The sequence below is a fragment of the Chiloscyllium punctatum genome, chromosome 12 (genome assembly GCF_047496795.1).
Source record: "Chiloscyllium punctatum isolate Juve2018m chromosome 12, sChiPun1.3, whole genome shotgun sequence".
NCBI classification, from domain to species: domain Eukaryota; kingdom Metazoa; phylum Chordata; class Chondrichthyes; order Orectolobiformes; family Hemiscylliidae; genus Chiloscyllium; species Chiloscyllium punctatum.
The window spans coordinates 51,795,004-51,822,436 of record NC_092750.1 but is presented as its reverse complement, the minus strand read 5'-3'; the positions used below and the strand labels follow the sequence as shown (position 1 = coordinate 51,822,436).

Below are 27,433 nucleotides of genomic sequence, written 5' to 3'. Positions count from 1 at the left end.
GTACACATGTAGCGCTTGTGCCATAGGCTTGGGGGTCATTCAGTAAACAAACCTATTAGGGTGACTGCCTGTATCAATATGAACCAAGGTAGTTGAAGCTCTCTACTATTTCCAAATGTTTTTGTAATTATGATTTCCTTCTCAGTGAGAGAGAAGCCATGTCTGCTGTCATGGATAGTAGTACTCAGTCATACACTCTCTCAAATATTTTTAAAATTTCTTTGGCGTTCATCTGAATTGACTTGTCCAAGTGAATAAATTGAAAGTGCAATCAACCTCTGATCATTTTGTACAGAAACAAACCGTTCAGCTTATTGGATCAATGTTGGTCTATATTATCTCCATATGGGCCAAATGCTGGCAAATGCGACTAGATCAGTTTAGAATACCCGGTCACCATAGACAAGTTGGACTGAAAGGTCTGTGTCCTTGCTGTATGACTCTGTTACTCTATAAGCCTACTAACCTTCATTAAACTCTCTTAGTATATCCTCATTTCTTTCTCTCTGTCTGTCTTTGACTGTTCTTTAAATGAATCCGTGCTATTCACATCTCATGATTTGAAGGATTAATTGATGTAAAGAAGTTTCTCCAGAATTCTGTATTGAATTTATTTGTAACTGTTCTGATCTTTGCTACAATTGAAAACACTTTCTCTGTATCTATCCTTCAGCCTCTTTTAGAACATAGCACATTACAGCTCAGTACAGGCCCTTTGGCCCTCAATGTTGTGCCGACCTGTAGAACCAATCTGAATCTCATCTAACCTACACTTTTCCATTCTCATCCATATGTTTATCCATTGACCATTTAAATGCCCTTAAAGTTGGTGAGTCTACGACTGTTGCAGGCAGTGGATTCCATGCCCCTACTACTCTGAGTAATACAATCACTCCTTCATCTTTTCAAGAGATATGAGCCCTCCCTTTGACAAACGGCTTGTGGAGAGTTACGTGAAAATTCTCCATCCCCTCCGGCTTTAGGATTTGGCAATCTTTTGTGACCCTGGAAATTTATTGTTTTTCTAATATATCTTTGTGTTTCCTCTCCTCCCGTAACTTTTGGAGTTTTATGCTTTTTGCAATGCACAGAGCCACATAATTGCTCTAGTGCAAAAGAGGGTGGAATCTAAAAGTATAATTTGAAGTAATTGAAGTGCAAAAGAGGACCATTTGGCCCATTGGTATGAGTGCCTGTTCTTTTGTAAACATAATTTATGCAGGACTACTTTTTCCTTTCTTTCCCTTACATCCCTATTTTTCTTCATCTTTAAGGCATTTTAATCTTATGATCAGTTCTGATCATCAGTTAAATCTATTTTGCACATGTCTGGTGCCTCTGCCTTGCTAACGTAAAAATCAGAGCTGTCCGGTTTACCAGTTTTGTCAATGTTCACAAGCTCAACAGTTTTTGACTGACAATTACATCCTTCTAGCATTTGTGTACAGCATTATCAGTCTGTCACTGTTTACCCTCAGGTTGCTCTGTACCTCCAAGGCCTTCTGCTGAAATATATCATCCGAGAATTAACAATCGAAGCTGAATTTATCAAGAACCTTCCAAGACCCAAACAGCAAAAAGCTCATTTCAGCCAGTGAAGAACCTTGAGTAAAGCCATTGTTGTATTATGGAAAAACATGGTAACCACTTGCAGATACCATTGACCCATAACCACTAGGGAGATTAATTGACCAGATAATCTGTTTTAGTGATTTATTGAGGGATAAACATGTCCCATGACTCCACAGTTAATTCGTTGCTCTTATTCCTATAATGTCAAGGGGTCTTTTTGTGTCTACCTCCCGAGTGCAGATGGGATCATGGCTTAACATTAAAAAATGACTAACTGCATCTGCACCAGTATAACCAACCATCAACACAGCAGTGAGCTGTTGCTGAGATTGCCCATATCACTATCTTGAGTTGGGCTTGTCTGTTTAATTGCAGAGGCCTGCTTTGGTCTTTGCTTTGATTTTGTTCTGAGAATTGGTGCCTTTATTTTATTTCTTCAATTACTTCAAATTATACTTTTAGATTCCACATGGTTTGCATTCATTTTGTCAGATAATCTCAGAATAGCTTTTTAGCGAGCAAGTTAGCTGTATTTATTCAGTCAGTAAAGGAACATATTGGAATGATGATGTTGCAAAGTGATTCCTCTGGAAGGCACAATCTGGTTCCTGTGTGAAACCCTGGACAGTAAGTGTTGGGGAGGAGGATGCGTCACAGCCATGTCTGATTCTACTCTCCGCTTGTGTGTAAATGTGTGTAACCTTGTTAAATGTCCCCCCCGGTTCAAGCTCCTCGAAGGATCACTCTGCATTACCTTCAGTGTTGCCCTGAATGAGGTAAGTTTAACTTTGCACAGATTGATCACAGCACACCATAGTGGGCTGTGTGCTGGCAACAGAGAATCCAGAAGCAACATAGCTGTGACTTGATACTATCTTATTAGGCATATTGCACAGTACTACTGGCAAATTCTGCATGGTTGCATGCCCAGCGCTATTTGCTCAACCTCTCGAACTTTGGATAGAATAGAGGTGAAATCCCCTGAAGGCAATGCATGTGTTGATTTGAAGTGAGAAAACCTCTGTTTCCAAAAGAACTGTGAATGCTGGAAATCAGAAACTTCTGTTTGCTCTGGCTTTTCAGCTTGGATCCATCTTCACTTTGGAAATTTCCTGTTTCTGTTTAACATCCCTACTTTATAATTACTGTTGTGAATCCTGTCTTTATTTACTGCAAGATTCAGCAATATTCCAATCAAGAACACGAGTGAAAACTTCTCTCAAGTTGATTTCCAATGTTAGAACAGAATGTGCTGGAGAAACGCAGCATGCCTGACAGTATCTGGAGGGAGAAACAATTAAGGTTTTGAGACAGTATGACCTCTTTGGAACTGCGTTCCCTTTGGAACCTGCTGAGTTTCTCCACTGCATTGTTGTCTCAAATCTGTAGTATTTCACTTTAATTTCTTGCAGGATTTGTGCAGTTTTCTGATTTTATCTGGATTCATAATGATCACACCTGCCTTTGAATTGAGTCAAGATCCTAATTTCCTTACTATCATAATCCAAGTCCCATATGCGAAGGTTAATGAAGTTGATCTGTACATCGATGGAGTGGACTTCAAATTTTATGCGAAGCCATACTTCTTAAGGCAAGTATGACAGCAAATGGATTTGGAGTACATAGTTTTCATTCTCGTGCTAAATTTCGTTGTGTTATAATTTGCAAACTCATTTATCACTCTGTTAATGTGTTTTTTTTTACGGTTAAAGGCATTTATGTGAGTTGTACACAATAGTATGGCCTTTATAACCTTGAGCATCAACTCTTTCTTTGTGAAAACAGATTGACTCTTCCAGGAAAGATAGTGGAGGATGGCAGAGAGACAGCTTTGTACAATGCTGATGCAGGTAGTAGTGTTACATATATCACTTTGTGTTAGCTTTAATCTTTTGGTAAACTGTATTTGACTGGCTCTAAAACTGCAAAATATGACTATAGCTGTTAGTTTTAAAGTATTTGTAATAATCAGCCCAGAGCATGTGTTTATGTGCCTTAGCATTATTTTTCTTGTTGGATGTGTCCGTAATGTAACTGATAGAGGCCAATGTGACATTTTTACATAGTTATTGTATCTACTGTTGTATCTGAGAGTTTTTCAGATTCATCATGCATATTACTTTCTTGTGATATTCTGGGTTATTCTGGGCAAACACTTGATTTCCTCCTTTTATATCCAGTTTTTTGACGTCCTATAAAGCTCCAACCTTCTTGTTAGGTTTATTTTGGAAAAGATTCATACAAACTGAGCCAGTTAGGCTGTGTTTATTTTTTTAAATCCTCGCAACTTAAAGGGGCTATGTAGCTGTTAGCACTGGGTTTGAGCTGCACCTGGCCGTTTCTGCATCAGGGCTCAAACCCCTAAAATGTTGGCTGCTGACCCCACTGTGGATGTCCACCCATGGATCGGAAAGCCTTCATATCATCAGTAGATTAATCGCTTCGTACTGATCATGATCATGTTCTCTCTTCAACAGTTCAGACAGAAATGACTCTGCCCTGTGTACAGTTAGTTGGCCAGTTTTCCTGCCACATACTGTCTCTGAGCCTTGATTACTTTCCTGTAGCTGGTGTCAAAAGTGCATGAGCAAATAGTGACATGCTGCTGGCTAATGTTAGGAATACACAGCTCATTGATAATGACTTGGGTAAAGATACTGAGAATCACTCGATTGAAGTACTGTATCTATCCATCCACCTCCAAAGGTGTGCTGACTTCCACAATTTTATCTCCTCTTCTGAACGTTGGCCTTTGGACATCAAATGAGATTTACAAAACCATGCATTATCTTTGCTCCACAATGAATTTGAGTTGGGGTTTCTGTCACTGTCTCCCTCTCCCTCTGTCGTCAATACACACACACCGGTCTCTCTGTCTCTGTCTCTAGCTCTGTTTCTTTGTGTCTGTCTCCCTCTGCCTGTCTCTCATGTTATGAAATGTACTCTGAACTCTGCTGCTGTTGCAATTCCACAGCATGATCTAATTTGGCGCTAATTATCACTGATGCACTAACCTCAAGGACGTTGCAAAATTGGCCGAAGAAAGCAATCTCTGTCCACTTTTTCAACTAAGTGTTATTCACCTTGCCTGATGCATTCTTTAGATCCACTTCTTTCTGAGCACCTTTAGTCAAGCACCTTTTTACGCAATGTCTTTCCGCCCTAATGAAAGTAATGTGTGATGATCTTCATGAGAATTCGCAGGTTTTGTTGTCCAACCTGGAATATTTACTAGGTACGAGACAAAGTCTTGTATTTAAAACTGAATATATCCTTTTTCCAGAAATACACCCGTCAACTGGCGTATACATTCACTGGCTATATTTGACATGATGGTCAGCCATGTTGCTGTAACACCAATGTGTTTGGAATTATTCTGCTCAATATACAGAATTGAGTCAGGCTCGTTGCTGTCTTGGTGTTGTGTTTGACCTCTAGGAGAGCTTCTGCTCACACATCCACTCCATCACCAAAGTAGCCTACCTTTTTCTCTGTGACATTGTGTGACTTGGACCCTGCCTCAGCTCATTGCAACTGAGGCCCTCATCTAGATTTTTGTTCCTTTCAGACATAACTGTTACACTGCACTCCTTGATTGTTCTCTGCTTTCCATAAACTTGTGCTCAGGTAACACTGTATCCTGTCACCTCTGTACTTCGGATGAACACTATCTACTGAACTGGCAACATTTCCATTTTCAGGTTGTCATTATAAGTATCAAATATCTTCCATACCCTTTCCTCTTGTGCTGTCTGTAACCTCTTCTGGTCACTCAAATCTTCAATCTCCATGTGTTTCCAATTCTGTCACCTTGTGCATCCCTGTTTTCAATCATGGTGATTGATGGCCATGTCTTCAGCTACTTTGGCTGTAAGTTTTGAATTCTTAAACATCTGTGCTTCTCTCTACATCCGTGGCTTCCTTGAAGATTCTCCTTTTGGGCCTACTTCTTTTTTAGTCAAGGTTTTGATTATTTAGTAGTGGCTTGTTGTTGAATATTACACTCTCGATGCTCCTAATGAAATCTTGAAGCATTTTGTTATGTTTAAGACATAAATGAACGTTTTTGTTGATCTTTGGTATGTTAAATGATCATTCATTTTCTCTGTCCTTTGTGATCTTGATGTCCTGTTTTGAATTGTCTGTCTGTTCCTTATTCTTGCTGTCAATCCATCTTACTCATTGAAAGCTGAGTTTAACTCCATATCAGCAGTATCAACATGTTAGATCAAAGTACAGGTGCAGATATGAGTTACATCTTTCTTCTACTGGATAATTTAACGATTTGCCTAGACTTGAAGAAAGTATTATGGTATATTACTATTTAGTGGTATTTTAAGGAGTTAGCAACTTTTTTATTGTTTAAATGGAGTTGCTGTTTTAGTAATGACCACAACAGATATGATTGTATCCTTTTAAATTTTGATTTTAGAATCAAAGATAAAATCTAATTAGATACAGGAAAGTGAGAAGGTGGTCGAAGTATTAACCTAAATTTAGAAACACCATTAAATTGGTAAAGAAAGTTCCTGATCCTTGTGTTTTATGTGTTTAATGTTTTACAAGACAATCATGAAATTACACCATGGATGTACTCATCCTTGGAACTGAGGATGATTTGAATTTCGAGATTGTTAGTGCTTCTTGCAATTCTGAGAGGCTCCTGGGTGTACTAAACTTTTTACCAGAGACACCCTCTCCTTGAACAACCCGTCTTTATATTCTCTTTGCTTGCACTTCTCAATTAATATTGAAACGCAATAAGTCATTTTGCTACTTTAGACGTTGACAATATTTTCGCTGCTTTTGTAATTAGAAAATGGCAGATAGCTTGCACTGTGTTTTTGAGCGTTGGACACTCAATCCTGATCGAAAGAAGAAATGACTCAATGTAAAAGACACAGAGGCAATGATGGGAAACCGAATACTTTGGTTTCTGTAATAGAGGTGAATTTTGATGTATTACTTGATGCCAAAAAACTTGTGCCCCTTATGTTAGGTTCTGTGTGTTTCTGTTTACAGGAAGTTTTACAATAAAGGTTCCGAAAGAGACGCCTGAAGAATACTTTGAGGGGTTGGATATGCTGACTGTGCTTCTGGCACCGAAAGGTTCACGATCTGCAAAGCCATTGCTGGAAGAGATAGGTGTGTTTGCTGTTAGAAGTGGACCTCCACTTCCCTGTCTCCATCCCCATTTGCTGCTTCAAGTACACCATTCGAAAAGCTGTTTGATTAACTCTGTGACCAAGGGCACAAATATTGCTTGTTGTTTGAGGGTGCTGGGTAGTTATTGAAATGTCCTTTCACCATTCTCAAAAGTTTTATTGCCAAGGGATGAGATTGGAAGGTTGTCAATAGGTCAAAATATTGATTGATTCTCTTGACTTGTGTGTTATTTAATGTGTGACATCTGTAGCTAAGTTAGTTGGGCCTTTGTCCTCTGGGATCTACTGGGGTGATGCATCTAAGTAGAGTCATAGTTTGTGTTTGTTCCTTTAAGGAGCTAATGTCATTTATTGGATTTGAGATGACTGATTTGTATTTAAAAATTGGTGACTGAGATATCAGGGATTAAATCAGGAAACACACTTTATTTTCTATTTAAATAACAAAAGGTTACGGGCACTGGGACAACAGACCTTTTGTTTAAAAAAACAAGATACTTCCTGATTTGGCTCCCCTTGTCAGATTATGACCCAGAAACGCTGATGACAAGTGAGTTGTTTCTGTAGCCTGGATTGGAATGTGCGTCAGGATCACATGGAAGTCCCATGCAGTAAGGCTGGGAATTTGAGGTTTCCTTGAAGCAATTATCCGATGCCTGGAAACTTCAGTAAAAGTTCTGTAATCCTGAGTTTGAGTCCTATTTCGGAGGGTTCAAACTCACCTTAAGATTAAATAGTTACTCAGAAAATGTTAGAGGCTTAGAGCCCTTTTCAAACTCATTGGTAAGTATTACCGTTTAATTGTTAAACTGAACTCTACCTCACCACTGACTCAACTCTTTGCCCTTCTGTAACCACCATAACCCCTCTCCCACCTGGCACCCTAATTCCACATTTGGCTGAAACACTTACTTTTTCTCAGTAGCTGTTAAAGTGGCTGCAGAGCATTCAGACTGAGGAGTATGCCACACTTAACCATGTTCCCCTGTTTGGAAATAAGTTTGACCATTCCTGGACAGGTCTCCACTAGTTCATGATAGGAGGCTGCTGTCTGAGAAATTAACCAAAGATAAGTTTTATTTTGTTGTGAAATCAGATGCTTAAATAAGATTTCTGACCCTGATCAGAAAATCTTGGTTACTGTTCTTGTTCTGCATTCAGCTCACCAAGAAAAAGGTTTCTTTCTATCCCCCTCAAATGCTTTCAGCATTTTAACTACTTTGTTGCAAGCACCCTGTGGACTTCTAAACCTAAGGTAATCCAAGCCAACTTTGTACAACCTGTCCTCCTAAGTGCCACTTTTAAACGAAGGTACCTGATGAATCTGTGCCGAATCCTCTCCAAGATCGGTTTATTTTGTTTGTTGCTCAAAATGCGATAATAATTCTCAAGATGGATCGAAAGTGAATGCTTGAATTTATAATTGCATTGTCCATTTACAATCTTGCTGAGACTAAATACTTTGATGCCAGAGCACTTGCTAACCTATCGTACAAGTTGAAATATGCTCTTCGTTCAAAATGTTCATGAAAATTGTAGCTGTTGAGCTGAGCTTCTCATATTGTTTTCCAACTCTGTACAGCCTTTTAGAACAGAGTAGATGACATACCATTGCAATTTTGTTGCAGGACAAACTGTTGACATTGAAGAAGACGAAGATCAGCAAGAATTTGATTGGGAAATTGAGCAAACTCCCTATGTGGAATTGGAAGGAAATGTTCTAAGCCAGACTTGTTTCTACGGCTTTGGAAACCTGAGAACTGGAGTCTTCAGGAGACTGCAGGCAAGCTTTTAAGCATGTAGCGCTTCTGCCAACCTAACGGATCGTGTTCACTGTTTGTATCAGTTTGTGTGTTGTAGCCATTATAAGCTGGAGCTTGCAGCTTTAATCTGAGAAGACACGATTAGAGGGAACTGTCTCAGGTGTGTGAAGTAGATGTTCTAATGGATCAGGTCCTGTTGATCTGTACAATCTTTCAGCATCTGGACAGAATTATTATCAGTTTTTATAAGAGAAGCAGAGTCATGATGTCTGAAATGTTTTGGGATTTGCATTGGCACATTAATTAACTGGTAAATTTCTAGCATTAATACTCACCTTAATTAGATAATTTGATTTGAGTTATAATGTAAGTCAAATAAATGAGCAAAATTTGGATGCTAGGAGAAAGTGAGGACTGCAGATGCTGGAGGTCAGAGCTGAACAATGCCTTGCTGGAAAAGTGCAGCATGTCAGGCAGCATCCAAAGAGCAGGACAATCGACATTTCGGGCATAAGCCCTTCTTCAGGAATGAGGAAGGTGTGCCAAGCAGGCTAAGATAAAAGGTAGGGAGGAGGGACTTGGGGAATGCGATAGGTGGAAGGAGGTTAAGGTGAGGGTGATAGGGCAGAGAGGGGGTGGGGGCAGAGACGTTGGGAAGAAGATTGCAGGTCAAGAAGGTGGTGCTGAGTCCGAGGGTTGGGACTGAGAAAAGGTGGGGGGAGAGGAAATGAGGAAGGTGGAGAGATCTGCATTCATCCCTTGTGGTTGGAGGGTTCCTAAGTGGAAGATGAGGCGCTCTTCCTCTAGGCGTCGTGTTGCCATGGTCTGGCGATGGAGGAGGCCAAGGACCTGCATGTCCTTGGCAGAGTGGGAGGGGGAGTTAAAATGTTCAGCCACGGGGCGGTTGGGTTGGTTGGTGCGAGTGTCCCAGAGGTGTTCTCTGAAACATTCCGCAAGTAGGCGGCCTGTCTCCCCAATGTAGAGGAGGCCACATCGGGTGCAGCGGATGCAGTAAATGATGTGTGTGGCGGTGCAGGTGAATTTGTGACGGATATGGAAGGATCCCTTGGGGCCTTGGGGGGAGGTGTGCGCGCAAGTTTTGCATTTCTTGTGGTTGCAGGGAAGGTGCCGGGAGTGGAGGTTGGCTTGGTGGGGGGGGTGTGGACCTGACGAGGGAGTGGTCTTTTCGGAATGCTGATAGGGGAGGGGAGGGAAATTTGGATGCTGCAGTCTGGGCATATGCCTGAAGATGGATCATCAGTCAACCAGAATATTCTTAATATGTATGCTTCACAAGACATTTTTTTTCATATAATTATCAATATTAATTTAAAGTTTTGAAATATTATTAATTTTGAGTGTTTTGAGGTAGTCATGTTATTCTCAATGAGTGTGAGAAATGCCAGTGTGTCAATTGCATTCTTGTAACTTTGGTTGTGAATGAAATTTAATAAGTTGTTCAGCTGGCAGTCATTGAGCATCTGGCTGAGAGACTATTTTTGTCAATGGTAATGATCACTTTTCAGTGAAATACCCTGGTTTGACGTCAGTTAATTCCCTCCATCTGTTCTTATTGACAGTTAAAAATATTGATGCAAATGACTTGTGCCTGTGGAGCAGAGTAAGTGGGGAGCAGAGAGTGAATGGAAAATGAAGCCCAGAGGGAGTGAGATGCAGGAGGAAGAGAGAAATGCCTCCGGGTAGCAGAACAGAGTGCAGAAGTACAGTGTTACAGATGCACAGAGAAAGATCAGAATTAACATTTGAGGGTTCTGTTCAGAAGTCTAATAAGAGCAGGGAAGAAGCTGTTCTTGAATCTGTTCATGTGTATTGAAACTTTTATATCTTCTATCCGAAGGAAGAGAGTATAATCAGGTGGGAGGGACTCTTGATTATGTTGGTCTCTTGTCTGAGGCAGCGGGAAGTATGGACTGAGTGAACAGATGGAAGGCCGGTTTGCGTGATGGACTGGCCTGTGTTCACTACTCTGTGTAGGTTCTTGTGGTCTTGAGAGCAGCAATTTCCATGCCACTGTGATGTTTCCAGATAGGATGGAGTCCCCAGCTGTACCCTTTCATCCTGTGCAGACCAGCTGGCGGGAGAATTTGTAGACATCTTTAGCCTCTCCTTACTGCTAATTAGTTGGTTGAATATTTTTGAAATCATCAGAATGCAGATATGCCTCCCATTCTGACATTTGCATATTTCTATTTCGATTAAAAGCAAACCTTGGAACAGTTAAAATAGTTGGTGATATTTCTCAATTTCAGATGTGTTACAATGACTAGCATTTTTTAACAGCCATGTTTTGCTTGTCTCTGTCTCGTATGCAGCCTTCACCTTTTGCTTGCTGTCTCCAATAGACAGAAGCACACAAACCTCAAAAGTGGTATGTGTTTGAAATGTTTGTATATGTATTTGTGAACAAGACACACAATAAGTAAATGATATTAATATGTGATAGACGTTGTAGTGACAATCTCCACCACATGGGGGAGCCAGCACTCACATGGCTTGAAGTGAACAAGTTACAGTCAGACTCCAGGGTCAAGATAGAGGACATGACAGCAGAAGAGATCATATGGGATTTGGATTTTGAGGGGGCTTTTTGAAGATCAGCGTAAAAAGGCAATAGTTAATCCAACCTGACTAATGCAGAGCACACAACCCTGCTGTGCGATGGGTGCAGAATCACCTGGATTCTGTAAGACATGGATTGGGATATAGGATTGAGCAGATTGTACAAGACCATAGTTGTCGCTTTTTTGTGCACGAAGGAGAAATTGAGAGTTTGCTGGGTAACTGGTGGAGGTAATCAATGATCTGTATTTAAGGCTGAGATGGATTTTGTTTAGAAGAAGAGACAAGGGAATAGCAGAGCTCTGGAGAAATCTGTTTGTGCAGGATGTGGTTGAGGATGAGGGGTGGTTTGAAAGGAGCAATGTTTAATCTTGGAGAGGGTCTGGGATTGGGAACCCATCTCTGGGCCAAGCAAGATGCTTGGACTTTGTGCCGCTGGATTCCGTCTGCATCCCAAAAAGAGTTCCAACCAGAGTTAAATTGAAGAGTTATTGATGAGAACCAACTGACGCAAAGTGGAATTTTAACAGAATGCTTCCTTCTAAGCCGTCCAAATGCAGTGTTGGAGACCAGAGGGAGCTGCAAAGGAGTGAGCATGGGGACATAGCAATGGCCAAGTAAGACATTCAGTTGTATCAACCACTAAAATTCTCAAAGAAAGAATGAAACTGGCAACTGGGCAACGATGGCAAACTCTGCTCTGTCAGTCCTGCAGAGTGCTCCATCATCTGGGGACTCGTGCCAAAACTCGGAGAGTTGTTTTACAGACTGATTAGTAACCTGTTACAGTCATACTCACTGGTACCTTCCATGCAATGCCGCAGACAACACCATCACTATCTCTGAGTATGTCCTGTCACACTGGCACATTTGTATGCAGTCTGGAGGGAGTTGCCCTGGGTGGGTAGTCAACATTTGCTCTGGACCACATGAAGTTTCATTGCATCAGGTCAAACATGGGCAGTAAAGCATCCTGTTGGTTATCACACTTAGCTGATTAATCTGTACTTCTCCATGTTGGACAGGACTTGGAGGAAGCATTGAGGATGGCAAGAGGTCTGAATGTACTGGGGTGGGGTGGGGTGGATTTGAATGTCCACCATCAAGTGTCTCCACAGCAACACAACTGATCAATGGTTGAGTCTTGACGGACATAGCTTCTATCCTGGGACTGCATCGGGTGATGAGAGAATCAACATTGGGAAAAATTTAACTCCTCTCATGCATCTACAGCAGTCAGACTGATTGGGATCTATCCATTAACATCAGTAAGAGAGATTACTGTGCAGTCATTATGGAAACAAGTCCTGCCTTCCCATTCCATGTGTGGCACTATCACCGTGCTTACTGGGATAGACTTCAGACAGGTCAAGCATCTCAAGAATGGGCATCCATGAGACTCTGTGAACCACCAGCAGCAGAATTGTGCTTCAGCACAGTCTGCAGCCTCATGGCCCAGCATATTCCCCATTCTATCACTTACCATCAGGCTAGGGGATCAATATTGGTTCAAAGAAGTGTACAGGAAGGCATGCCAGGAGCTGCACCAGGCATCCCTCAAACTGAAGTGTCAACCTGGTAAAGCTACTAAACGGGATTACTTGTGCGCCATACAGCAAGCGATGGAAAGAGTTAAGTGACTCCACAACCAATCTGCTGTCCTGCCACATCCAGTCGTGATTGGTGGTGCTCAAGGAAACAGCTCTCTAGAGGAAGAGACTCCATAATTCTGCTCTTCCTGATTGATAGGATGTCCAGCAGATCAGTGTAAAAGAGAGACTTTGGAAACCGGGGTTTCAATCAGACCACTCATTACTTTGGTCCAAATAGGGACAAAAGAACTTAGTGAGGTGAGGGTCCCCTGCCATTGACATCAAAGCAGCTTTCGACAAAGTGTGATACCAAGGACTTCTAGGAAAACTGTATAGAGTCAGTGCGAATTGGGGGCGGTGGAATCTCTCCACTGGTTGGAGTCACTCCTAGTCCACAGAAAGATGGTCATGGTGATTGGAGCTCAGTTATCTCCTTTTCTAGGACATCGCTGGAGAAAGCTTGCAATGGAGCAAGACAGAAGAAACTAGACAGGGGACACGGGGAAATGGGTTTGTGATGGTTGTGGGTAAGGACAGGGCATGATGCAAGAACCCATGAACAGCAGTCTGTGGTAGAAGAGACAGTGATGTTGGAAGGTAAAAGGAGATGATAAGTGAATAGCAAAAGAAACAGATGAAAGGCTGGCTTGTGACTGGGACGAACAGTAGCTGCTGCATGCGAGAAACAACTGAGGTTATGATCTGAAATTGTTGAACTCAGTGTTGGGTCCATTCAGCTGGAAAATGATTAATCTAAGTCAGGAGAGCTGCTGTTCTTTGAACTAATGTTAAGCTCTATTGAAATAGTGCAGGAGGCAGAGGCCAGAGTGTGAGTGGGTGAAGAATTAAAATGACAGGCAGCCAGAAGCTTAGGTTCAAGCTTTGTTCCGCAAAGCAGTCATTCAGATGGTGTGTTTGATCTCCCCAGTGTACAGCTGAGTGCATTATGAGCAAGAAATACAGTTGACTCTATTGAAAGAAGTACAAATAAATCACAGATTAAACTGGGAGGAGTGTTCAGAATCTAAAGTGGATCATACAGCGCAGAAGAGAGCCTTCAGCCCCATCAACTCTGTAAATCTCCAGTACTCCTAACTTCCATGGCCCATAGCTATGCCCCTCCTAATCTTATTTGCCTCTGTAAGGTTCCCCTTCAACCTTCTCTGCTCCAAAGGAACCAACCCTAGCAAATCCTGCACCTACACCCCAACTCAAAACAGTTGTGAAATACTCATTTAATACTCTACTAATGTCCTCCAGCTCCACGTGCAGATTGTCCCCCTGATTCCTAATGGGCCCTCCTATTTCCCTGGTTATCCTTTTCCCCTTAAAAAAAACTTGTAGAATACCTTGGGATTTTCCCTGATCTTGCTCACCGCTGTTTTTTTCCTCATGACCCCCCCCCTCCTTTGCTCTTCTAATTGTTTTCTTAAGATTTACCCTGCACTTTCTGAACCTGATGATTTGCACCCTTTGTACCTATTGTACTCTTTTTTTTCTTCTTTTTTATCCAGCCCTGAATGTTCCTGGTCATTCAGTGTCCTCGGGGCTTATTGCTCCTACATTTGACCCTAAGGAGAATATATTGGACCTGCGTGCTCCTGAATTCATTTGTGAAGTCTTCCCACTCTTCTGCTGTAAATGTACCTTTTCCGCTTCCCTTTGGCCACATCCTGTTTTATTTCAACAAAATCGCTCCCCCGTGTTCTCCGCCCTCCCCCACCCCACAAAGTCAGAAATGCGCATGTGTAGGCCATCTTTCTGTTTTACCTCAATCAATTTAAAATGTACCGTATATAATAGTCATTATCACTAAAATTCTCTTAGATTGTCCCCTCAAATCAGTCCGGCTTTGTTCCCAGAAATAGGCCAGGGATTACTCCCTTAATTGTCAGTCTCCTGAGATGTCCACAATGCAGTCACTTGGAGCTGGCAGTTTGATTGATGTGGTCTAGGGCATGGGCATCGGTGCATTTCCTGCTGGATTTGAGGCAAGAAGATGAGGAAACACTGCTGAACATTTTATGTGAAGGCCAGGCTGAGTTGAAATCCTAATGAATTTATATCAAATATTTTGTTTTATTTGTGAAGTTTGTGATTTTTCTTCATAGAATGACTTTTAAGGTCAGGCTATAACATTCAGATCTTTCATTTTCATTTGAGCAGTACCAAGTATTGTGCAGATGAAAATGCTAATACAGTGTCGACTAATTGATGATCTGTTTCAGGAAGGCCTACTTAATTGTTTATAGCCTTAAGCTAAATATGTTCTTTTTTTAATATAATAAGTTCCAGTTAATTAATTGCTTTAGGCTATAGATTAAAGTGAATAATATCAGGGGATTAACTGAAGAGCAAGTTGAAGACATTTGTGTGAAGTATTGTGACTATTTGAGAACTGGAAATCTTGGAATGAAAATGTTTTAATACAGACCCAGTTATACTTGCAGCACAACAGTTATGAAAAAGAGGAAAGAAAAGCCTGCATTTCTAAAGTGCCTTTTACAACCTTGGATGACTCAAATGATTGAAGCTGACTTACTGTTGAGGTATCTGAATACATGGTGGTTTTGCACAATGTGCAGCATGACTGAAGTTACTGACTTGCAAATGCAGGAGCAAAGCTTATTAGTCCAGACCTTAAACGGAGTGCAGCATTCGTGTGTTTGATGTTTGTTGTTGGTAGCATCGTGAAGACATGCTTATCGATATGTTGAATGTTAATTTTCAACTAATTGCTGAGAAGCAGGAATTGGACCCTTTTGAAATAGGGCACAGTGTTTGAAACTGGCTAAAATGATTTAAAGTGCGTCAAAATGTATATTTCTGTGCATTGCATATTCCAACTGTGTGGAGAGTAGACAGCATGTCTACATAATCCATCGGAGGGAATGGCACACTCCTAGGGTTTCTGAACAATCTTCCTTCCTGTGTCCTATCAGCAAGACACCGAGGAACCTGCCTGCAGTGCTCAGCAGCTAAAGACAAACCATTCAAAGGTTAATTGCCTGGGCAATAAGTCCTTGATTTTTAAGCTACTGCTCCAGACAAACTAATGGGGATTTAATTAGAATCTTCAGTTGGGTTTTAATTACTGGCTGGTGGATAGAGATCACTTAACCAGTTCAAGTCTCTAATGTGCTTTAAGCACATGGGCTTCTGAGAAGGTCTTGTTCTTGCTGTCTGTCTCACCCCTCTTTCCCACTATGAGCAAGCTTGGACCCTTGTTTATTCATTTCTCTCCATTCTGCAGCTGACAGAAAGAAAGAAATCAATTCCACAGCAGCAACCCCACACAGATCGAAAACCCAGCTCCGGCTATTGAACACCTCAGCACTGAAAATAAGACCAACGGCTTCTGCCTGCAGCTGAACTGTGACTTCCTTTCAGTTCTGTGGACTCCGATTTGGTTCATCCCCCCCTGTCCGTTCTAATCTGTGTTTGTATGTGTAGTTGGACTGTGTAGAAGATGGAATGTATTCTACTACTTGGATCAGTTTAAGTCTAAATAGGAGTAGTCTCGTACTTGGCCAAAAGGAAGAATGCCTATTTGGTTTATCCTTTTACAATCATGTGTCCAAACAACTAAGTACATGTAACCTTTTCAAATAAAAGTAACCTGTTACAGTCAATCAAGGAGAACCAGGAAGAGTCAACCCCTTGCACCTACTTTTTACAGTAAAATGGTGACATTTTATTCCAGCATGACAAAATATTAGCCATTGCTGTGGGTAGCATGTTGCCCAGGTCTGCCTTTAACCCGCAGTGGGTACAGCTTTCTCTGAATGTACAATGGCTGCAAGCCCTCTTGAAGTCTAGCACTACATGTGGTGATCTCTGTAGTCAATCAGTCTGAACCAGTGCAAATGATTACTCATCTTGTTGTGTCCACCTTTTAGTACAAAATGAGGGCATCCACCTGAGTTACAAAAGCATCATTTTTGCAAAAATAGAATGCTGGCTGACATCAGAAATACAGATGTGGATTGCATGCTGACTAATTGACATGGAAACATATTTTTCTTGTACTATTTGCTGCGGTAATAAAATGGACTCTGCTGCAGGATTCTTATGCATTCTGTTAGTATTGCTCAGGCTGCTTCAGAGTTTCATGGAACAAAATAATCTTGTCACAGAACTGAGACATTTTCTGGAGGTCAAGTGCTTTCAATAGTGTTCAAGTGTAGTCTATTCAGCTAATGTTTGCAGTATGTGTTGCTTAGAAATGATCTCCTTTGATGAAGAGGTGCTTGTTTATAATTTGTCAACTTGGTACAAATAAATCTGGGAGGTTGCAGTGTAGTGCAATTAATCTGCCATGGTTGCTATGTGACCCGGTCTTCATGTGGTGCTAGTACTGCTCCCAATGTGGAGCCAATGATAATGTAAAGGTTTTATTTAATGGTGCTTCATTGTGGAATGATGAACAAATGAGCAACATGTTGTTTGATTACCATATTGCCAAGCTTAGTTTGGGTTTGTCATCACCAGGATGAACTCACTGATGTGATTGACCTGGAGGAACCAGACAGCACTACAATGGTTGAACGTCGGCAGAAACGGTTAGCTGCTGAAGAGGCCAAGTTTGATTCCGATCATTATCTGTAAGTGAAAATTGTGAGCTTAAACTGAGAGCTGCAGTTTTGTTGTTAAAGCATTTAAACCATGTCTGATTTTAAAGTTGTCAAGTAGAACCAACTTCACTTTTCTAGTCTCTCTCTCTCTTCGCACATGCACTCTCTTTTTACATACTTTCTGTCTGTCCTTTTTTTTCTTTTTTGACTTCTTCTGTCCCTGTCTTGAAACGTACCTTGATTTAAAATTATATTTTTATATGTTGTCTCTGCCCTCTCCGTACTTCGTATACTGCTCACTTTCTCAAGTACTTTTTCTCCCTCTTATTATTGTACTCTTAATGTTACAGCCCTTGTGTAGATTTGTGTGAAAACATGCATGCGTTCTGGCTGCACTGAGGGTTATCCGAATGTATGGTCTCAATAGTAAATATTCCTTTACGCTAGTTCTCTGAGATGCCAAGCAGCTGTAAAATACTTGGATACAAATTTAGTTGTCCGAACTTAGTTGTCAGGTGAATTGGTCATGCTAAATTGCCCGTAGTGTTAGGTAAGGTGTAGATGTAGATGTTGGGGTATGGGTGGGTTACGCTTCGGCGGGGCGGTGTGGACTTGTTGGGCTGAAGGGCCTGTTTCCACACTGTAAGTAATCTAATCTAATCTAAAAAAAACTTTTTTTAAAAAAACAAGGATCTTCTGTTCTCTCTGGAGATTTGTTGTGATTTTCACCTTCTTCAGTCAGGATCAACTGCAACCAGAATGGGTGTATACATTGGGTTCAATCAGAGTTTAAGACAGGATAAAATACCCTAGGTATACAACAGAATCATATGACCATGAATACTGATCCAGGTCAGCCGGTGCCATGAGCAAACTGCACTTTTTCTTTGGAACCTCATGTCTGCAGAGCTTCTGACTACCCAAGAGTGTTAGCCTGGATCTGCCCTGCATACATGAGGTATAATTAGTTTGTTAAAAAGTAAGACTAATTATGGCACAATTCTGCACTGTAAAACTTTTCTGAAGCACATTCCTGCTTCTCTTAGAGAAGTGAACAATACAGAGTTGTTTAGGGTTAGGTAGTCACAAAAATGTATTCACTTTATTGTAACCATTTATCAGACTTGCTCATTGAGAATAGATGGCTGTATAAAGTCTTTCCATATTCTGTGGAGTTTACTTTAGTAGTCACCCAGGTAATGGATTGCACAGCAATCCAACCCTCTGTTTAAATCACAAAACAAGAGTATAGAAAAACCACCCACAGTTTTTTTTTTATTCTCAAGTCTAGCAAGCTCAATCATGTGTTGACAGAATGTTGAAGTTCCATGAAACTGCTATCTTGTTAATTTACTGTTGTAGTGCCATGCAGATGTACAGCACGGAAACAAATTTGCCCCTGAGGTCCATTTTAAATCTTTTCCCTCTCACCTTAAACCTGTATCCTCTTGTTTTGGACTCCCCTACCCTGGGGAAAAGGCCTTGACAATTCACCCTATCCATTACCCTTCAGTCCAACTTGTACATGATGGCCAGATATCTTAAGTTTAATCTAGTTCCGTTTACCAGCATTTTGGCCATATCCCTTCAAATCCTTCCGATTCATATACCCATCCAGATGCCTTTTTAAATATTGTAATTTTGCCAGCTTCCACCACTTCCTCTGGTGGTTCATTTCATACACGTACCACCCTCTGCATGAAAAAGTTACCCCTTAGCCTACAAAGGACTGTTACACTTTACCCTGAAAATTCCCCTGTTACTCTTGAGTTATGTCTTAATGACCAACATGGCGGCACGGTGGCTCAGTGGTTAGCACTGCTGCTTAACAGCGCCAGGGACCTGGGTTCAATTCCTGCCTGGGGCTACTGTCTGTGTGGTGTTTGCACATTCTCCCTGTGTCTGCGTGGGTTTTCTCCAGATGCTCCGGTTCCCTCCGACAGTCCAAAGATGTGCAGGTTAGGTGAATTGGCCATGCTAACTTGCCCGTAGTGTTTGGTGCATTAGTCAGGGGTGAATGTAGAGGGATGGATTGCTCTTCAGAGCGTCGGTGTGGACTTGTTGGGCCGAAGGGCCTGTTTCCACACTGTAGGCAATTTAATTTTTAAAAAAATTTGTTAAATGAGATTGTGTAACTGGAAACCCATTTGTATAAAAATGCTTTGACTCTTTTTAACTGAAATATATTTCTGTGCATTGTTCACAAAATAGTCATATACAATCCCTACAATGTGGAAGCAGACAATTTGGCCCACTGGGTCCAGGCTGACATTCCAAAGAGCATCCCACTCTATCCCTATAACCCTGCATTTTCCCATAGCTAATACACCTATCCTTCACATTCCTGGACACTGGGCAACTTAGCATGGCTAATCCACCTAACCTGCACATTTTTGGACTGTGGAAGGGAACTGGAGCACCCGGAGGAAACCCATGCAGATACGGTAAGAATGTGTAAACTCCACAGAAGCAGTCACCCACGGGTGGAACCGAACTGGGGTCCCTGGCGCTGTGAGGCAGCAGTGCGAACCACTGAGCCAGCTTACTGCCTGAAGGGAGTGGAGAATGTCGGCATTGTTTTAAAAATCAAACCTATTTTCCTAATGGGTTTAGTCAGTTAATTGTACTAAAATAATCTTGTGACAAATAAATAACAGAATCTTGAGTTGAGGGGCGGGGAAAAGTGTTCCGAATGTTTTAATTCTTTAGTCAGGTTGGGTTTGCTGGTAAAGAAATACCGTTAAGATGCTGTGACTGTCTTTGACCTTCAGTGCTGACTTATTTGAGGATGACACCATTCAGGACTTGCTGAAGTATAAACCTTGGTGGGCAGGCATGCCAAAGAGAAAAGAAGCAAGGAAAACCCAGAGTGAACAACATTTGATGGAGGAGACAGAAAGTCGATTTGGTGAGTGAGTGGACGATGATTACTGTCATCTAACTGACAAACTGATCACTATGTCTTGATAATCATAAAATCCCTATAGGCCAAACAAGTCCACATTGATTCTCCAAAGAGTAACCCACCCAGACCCATTCTCCTACCCTGTTACTCTCCCTTTACCCCTGACTAATGCACCGAACCTATACATCCCTGAACACTATGGGGCAATTTAGCATGGCCAATACACCTAACCTGCACATCTTTGGATTGTGGGAGGAAACCAGAGCACCCAGAGCAAACCCCAGCCGACATGGGGGAGAATGTGCAAACCTCACACAGACAGTGTCGCCTAAGACTGGAATCGAACCTGGGACCCTGGTGCTGTGAGGCATCCGTGCTAACCACTGAGCCACCCTGCCGCCCAATATTTATTTACTTCCTTTTGTATGACACAACATTTGCTCTGGTAGAGGTTCAACTTGATTAGCATCCAAACAATAGGTCAGAAATTATGGAGTAAGCTCACTCTAAATATGTGTAAACCCACATCAAAAACATTCAGTTACAAATGTCACTCGAAACAATTTGTTGCAGCACCCAGTTAAGCATATTGATCAATCCCAAAATTATATCCATCAAAATTGCATCATTAGTTTTGAAATCTTGGCACGTCAAATTGTAATTAATTACTCTTAATAGAAATGCTACTGAGCAAAGTGATCATTTCAAGCCCTAGGCTGTAACCTTCCTTGTGAAATGGCTTACAACATTATACAACAGATGGTTTTGAAGTAAGCAATCTGTTACATATGTACTGCTGATTTATTTCTCTAATTATTGAATCTCTCCTTCCAAGAAAATCTCTTAAATAGGCTGTGATGATTGCAGAAAAAAAAAAGTTGCATTATTGTAGTAACATCCGCTGTTTTATCCCTGTGAAAGGATTTAAATTACTTAAGAGTTGGAGAATGGAATATCAACTAGGATTAACACAGAACAAAGAAAATTACAGCACAGGAACAGGTCCTTTGGCCTTCCAAGCCTGTGTCGATCCAGATCCTCTATCTAAATCTGCTGCCTATTTTCTAAGGATCTGTATCCCTTTTCTCCCTGCTCACTCATGTATCTGTCTAGATACATCTTAAATGGTGCAAATGTTCCCTCCCATCTCTACACCTCCACTGGCAACGTGTTCCAGGCACGCACCACCCTCCATGTGAAGAACTATCCACACATATCTCCCCTAAACTTTTCCCCTCTCACTTTGAACTAGTGACCCCTAGTAATGGAGCATTCCACTCTGGAGGGGGGAGTGGAGGGGCAGCGAAAAGCTTCTTGCTATCCATCCTGCCTACACCTCTCATGATTTTGTCAGTCTCAATCAGATCACCCCTCAACCTCTGTCTTTCCAATGAAAGTAATCCTAATCCATTCAATCTGTCCTCATAGCTGGCACCCTCCATACCAGGTAACGTCCTAGTGAACTTCCTCTGCACCCTCTCAAAAGGTCACAAATCAATCTGTTTTGTGTTTTAAAGCATTCATCGCAAAGTCTTTTATTAACAGTTTGCAAATTGGTGAGTGAAATAGATACAAATGAACATATGTTAGACATTTTGTAATGAAAGACATAAGAGAAAGCCTTTTGAGAATTTTGATTTTAAACTAGTGGCATATGATTTCTCACTTATTTTTGTAAATGGGTTTAGAAATTGATTATGTTGATTTCCCCCCCCCCCAGCCTCCTCAAATCATTAGATTTAAACAACTGAATACCTCCTGGAGGTGTTAATGGAATTTTCTTTGCACTGAGGGGTTATGACTGGAGAGAGAAATCTTCAAATCTTTAGCTGAATTGAGGATCTTTTTAATTCAAAAGCTTTGGGCAAGTAACCTAACTAGGCTAGTTTGTTTTTGTTTCTTTGTTTTTGAAACCAAACTTGAGGCCTTGAGTTTGTGTTTCAGTAAAAGAATGCCATGTTAAGTTAAAAACAAACAAAATTTGATCTATCAAGCCAGATTCAAGTGTAGTCTCTTTTAGAAACTGGAGATTTTTCAGAGTTATAAAGGAAAATGTTCCCCCAGTGGAACCATACAGTTTATGAAACTTCAAAACCAGGCGTGTTTGGTTACAACTCTGAAGAGTTTTAGAAGACTCAGAGTCTAAGCTCTCAATTTTGATTGTGGAAAAGGCCTCACAGCTCATAGACCAGAATTAAAAAGAAGCAGTTAAGGTAAACCTACAGATGTGATAGGAACGAATTTCTCTGGATTTTTGAGTAACGGTAATATGATGGTGGGTATGGGGAGTTGATGGAATTTTGTTCGGCCAAGTGCTTTTAAATCTTTCAGCTCTTCAACTGTATATACTAATTTATTTTATTTACTTTTTGTCATAAACTTCTTTCTTATCATTAAAACTAAGTTTTCAGCCTCGTATGCTAATCTTTCAGTGAAAATTCTCAAAGGAACAAATTGTGATCAATCAAGTCAGATTTCATTCTGGGATTTTATTTTTTTCAATAATAACATCGGTGGGGTGAAGAGCAGTTTAACATTGGCATGTTTGTCCACATCATTGCAAGTTACTGGCATTTTGGCTTTACATTTAGATAGTTATTTGATGACAGTGGCTAGCAATGTATTAAAGTTACTTCTTTCTCCAAGCATATAACTTCAAACATAACTGCAATTCTGAAAAGTAAGCTACACATATAAATTGAGGGTTTTTAAAGAAGCAAAATTTGTGAACTGGACAAAACTGCACTCCTTTTTGCTCATTGAGAAGTCCACGCAGTAATAAATCAACAACAGCTTGTGTTGAAGGCACTATGTATAAAATCATAGAACCCCTACAGTGTGGAAACAGGCCATTAGGCCCAACAAGTCCACACCGACTCTCCAAAGAGTAAACCACCCAAACCCATTTCCCCTACCCTATATTTACCCCTGACTAATGCACCTAACCTGTACATCCGTGAACGCTATAGGCAATTTAGCATGGCCAATTCACCTGACCTGCACACCTTTGGATTGTGGGAGGAAATTGGAGCACCCGGAGGAAACCCACACAGACACAGGGAGAATGTACAAACTCCATGCAGGCAGTTGCCCAAGGCTGGAATCGAACCCAGGTCCCTGGCGCTGTGCAGCAGCAGTGCTAACCACTGAGCCACCATGCCGCCGTGTAATTGTAACAAATAGTCCCAAGGCACTTTACCAAATTCTGTTTGCAACTCACGGAAGGTAATAACATAGATGCCTGTAAGTTTGCTTTGGTGATGGTGGTGGTGGGGTGGGGTGGGGTGGGGGGGGGGGGGGGGGGAGTGGAAGAAAGGTGATCAAAGTGGCTTCTGTAATGCATCTTGATGGCTGTGTTTACTGTTGTGCAAATGAATGGTGATGGCTTTATTTTTTTAAGCTGTCATGAATTTGCAAGAATTGGTCTTGATGTTAAGCTCAGCATTGTACAAGTTGGGATTCCATTCAGCAGCCGTTTACAAAGCACAGGCTGTTGTGGCTGAACTAACTGTTCAATGTGTGTATTAGGTTTGCTTTTTTTTGAAAAAGCTGATTTTTTTGGTTGAGTATGTGAGTGGAGTAAACATGGCTGGGTTCAGTAAATTGAATTCACTGCTGCAAAAGAGATGACATTCCACTGCAGCAGAATCTTAAGGATGTCTGTCGCCTACACTTCATTGCTGGTGAACCAGGGAAGAATCTCATATTTCTTTGTTAATGTTCTGAGCTACGCTATCTTGAAATAATTCGACAGGCATGCAGCAGCTGGTGAAGTTCTAAGTGCTTGAGCTGACATGCATTACTCTGAGTAAATTGTTTAAGATCTGAATAAACTGCAGCCTTTTCAGAGCACAGTTATCCTTCACAGTTGCTGCCTGCTGGAGACCAAATGTTGTCTAAGTCATTTCAAAGGACTGTTTCTGCTGGATGTCTGAGGGAAATGCACACGATCTGTCAGGCTTGAGCCTGACGTGCTTCCTTTGACTGAGCAGATCTGCTCCTGTAGATTCAGTACAAAGACTTGATACTTTTGCATGGATACTTCTAAGTGGATTCCTGTCGTAGTGGTATTGTCGCACCTCACTGGGGTCGAGCACTAGATAGAGAGCCCTGTTACTCCTTCCTGGAGTCATCTTGAAATGGTGCCAGCTCATGGCAACTTGTACACAATTTACTGTATTTTCATAAATACATGTAACAATAAATTACTGAAACTTTATATAATCTTTCATTTTAGTATGTACAAGTTCCCAATTTATGTGTTGGTGTAGACCAGTTTTCTCTACTTGACAAGAATTGCTATTTCTTAAAATAGATTCTTGCTACAAGAATTACAAACTATTGCCATGTGATTCTAGGTTAAAACTCTAGGCCTGTTATAAAACTCCCCTGAAACACATACACAAACATGAATAAACATTGGTGTTATGTATAAAGGTAAAAGGAAAACTAAGCAGACAGTTTAATAGCCCTTGTCCCTGGGTTCCCTGAGATGATCCTGCTGTTTCCCAGGTCTTGCTGATCTTCAACCTTTCTTCTCCAGGTCCTTTTTTTCACGTCCTTTTCAGGGGACACTGAGAAACTGCGTCACCAATCATAGTCTCTGATTTCTTATTTAAAAGTACCTTTTGAGCAAACTGTGGGAGAAGTTAGCTGGCTGGCCTTATTACTGTAGAGTTTAAAAATCACACTACACCAGGTTATAGTCCAACAGGTTTAATTGGAAGCACTAGCTTTTGGAGCACTGCTCCTTTATCAGGTGGTTCATCAGGTGACAGTATAAATCAGGTCATTCGGCCCATCAAATCCAGACTGACACTCTAAGGAGCATCCCACCCTCCTCTGGTATCCCTGTTACCCTGCGTTTCCCATAGCTAATCCACATTCCTGGATAATATGGGCAGTTTAGCATGGCCGATCCACTGAACTTAATCATGAAAATGGCAGCTAACTAATTAAAATCTCTTGTTCACTCTCCTGTTTCCTTTAACGGGTAAGTCCCACCTTTGATGCAGTGTCGTTCACTGTAATGTTTGATCTTTACTGCCTCAGACGACCCAAAGCTACTCCAGAATAATTCAGCATGCTCAATAATTACTGGCCTTGCCAGCAACTTACACTTCCTAAGAATGAATCTATCCAGGAGTCAAATGGAAGAAAAATGGAGTGCAGATAACTTTGCTGATATTTGTGTTTTGACTATGGGGCTTTTTTTCTTCCCAATACTCTCCAACTGTTGTAACTTCACATTCAGAAGTCCTGTGCTTTAAGTGGCTTTAGGTTTCTCCCAGGCAGTAGACTTTGAATGTTTTTCTTTGACTTCACTTTTGGGATGTGGTCCAGCTTTTATTGCCAGTCCCTAATTGCCCTTCAGAAGGTGGTGGTGAGCTGCCTTCTTGAGCCCCTGCATCTGGATGCTTTAGATAGACCCACTATGCCATAAGGGAGGGAATTCCTGGAGTTTAACCCAAGAAACAGCAATGTATTTCCAAGTCTATATACACTGTTGCTACTGAATTTCAGTGGTGGAGAGACTGAACATTTGTGGATATGCTGCCAATCAAGTAGGCTGCTTTGTCTTGGATGGTGTCAGGCTTCTTGAATGTTGCTGGAGCTGCATCCATTTAGGTAGGTAGGTAGGGTGTATTCCATCACACTTCTGACTTGCATCTTGTAGATGATGGACAGGCTGTGGGGAGTCAGGAGGTGTGTTACTCACCCATAGTACTCCTAGCAATGGCATTTATGTCGCACGAATGTTACTTTCCACTTATCAGCCCAAACTGGAATATTGTCCAGATCTTTTGCATTTGAACATGGATTGCTTTAGTATCTGAAGAGTTGCAAATGATGCTGAATATTGTGCAATCATTGGTGAAAATCCCTGCTTCTGACCTTAGAATACAGGGAAGGTTATTGATGAAGCACCTGAAGATGATTGGGTCTATAACCATATCCAGAGGACCTCCTGTAGAGATGTCTTGGACCACATAAACTGATCTCCAACAGTCATAACCATCGTTCTATATCATAGAATCCCTACAGTGTGGAAATAGGCCCTTTTGGCTCAATGAGTCCACACTGACCCTCTGAAGAGTGACCCTTCAAGACCCATTCCCCATCACTCTACATTCACCCCTGACTAATGCACCTAACCTACACATCAATGAATACTAGGGACAATTTAGCATGGCCAGTTCACCTAACCTGAACGTCTTTGGATTGTGAGAGAAAACCAGAGCACCCGGAGGAAACCCGTGCAGACATGGGGAGAATGTGCAAACTCCACACAGACAGTTGCCCTGGGCTGGAATCGAACCCGGGTCCCTGGCACTGTGAGGTTGCAGTGCTAGCCACTGTGCTGCTGTGTGTAGGGTATAACTCAAACCAGCAAAGAGTTTGCTCCATGATGCCCATTCACTTCAGTTTTGCAAGGACTCCTTGATGCCACATTCTATGAAATGCACTGTGGCTCTCACCTCACCTCTGCAATTCAGCTCTTTTGCCCGTGTTTGAGGTAAGGCTTTAATGAGGTCAGGAACTGAGTGGCCCTGGCGGAATCCAAACTGGACATCACTGAACAGGTTAGTGCTGAGCAGGTACTGCTTGACAGCACTGTTGATGACATTTTCCATCACTTTACTAATGATTGAGAGAAGTCTGATGGGGCAATAATTGACTGGTTAGGATGTGATCTACATTTTTTCATACAGGATATACCTGGGCAATTTTCCACATTGTTGAATAGATACCAGTGTTGGTACTGTACTGGAAGAGTTTGGCTTGGGGAGTGGCAAGTGCTGCAGCACAAGTCTTCAGTCCGATTGCTGGAATGCTGTTGGGGCCACAGCCTTTGGAGTATCCAGTGCCTCCAACTGTTTGATATCACGTGGAGTGAATTGAATAGGCGGAAGACTGTTCTCTGTAATTCTGGGGACCACTGGAAGACTCTGAGATGGTGCAACCTCTTGGCACTTCTGTTCGAAGATTGCTACAGCCTTAGCTTTTGCAGTGGTGTGCGACCCCATCATTTGAGGGTGAGGATCTTCTGTGGAGGTGCCGCCTCCAGTGAGTTTTGAATTGTCCACCACCATTCATGACTGGATGTGCCTGGACTACAGAACTTAGATTTGATCTGGTGGTTGTAGGATTGAGTAGCTCTATCATTTGCTGCATATGCTATTTGCCATGCAAGTAGTCCTGTTTGGTCACTTCACTAGGTTGAGACCTTATTTTTAGGTATGCCTGGTGCATTTTCCATTTAAACCAGGGTTGATACCCT

The 27,433-nt window shown here is 41.5% G+C and overlaps 1 protein-coding gene across 3 annotated transcripts in view; it reads left to right on the top strand.

Moving 5' to 3' along the window:
- Positions 1-27,433, top strand: part of shq1 (SHQ1, H/ACA ribonucleoprotein assembly factor) — a 136,778-nt gene that overhangs the window by 29,902 nt on the left and 79,443 nt on the right. For 2 of the 3 annotated variants that reach the window (XM_072582586.1, XM_072582585.1), the window contains exons 2-7: positions 2,985-3,163; positions 3,358-3,422; positions 6,595-6,717; positions 8,366-8,520; positions 17,164-17,276; positions 20,018-20,154. In XM_072582586.1, coding sequence (XP_072438687.1) covers positions 3,021-3,163; positions 3,358-3,422; positions 6,595-6,717; positions 8,366-8,520; positions 17,164-17,276; positions 20,018-20,154 — 736 coding nt within the window. In that variant the 5' untranslated portion in view covers positions 2,985-3,020. Of the gene's footprint in view, positions 1-2,984; positions 3,164-3,357; positions 3,423-6,594; positions 6,718-8,365; positions 8,521-17,163; positions 17,277-20,017; positions 20,155-27,433 lie in introns of those variants that run through there. The other variant, XM_072582588.1, reaches the window with a different exon arrangement.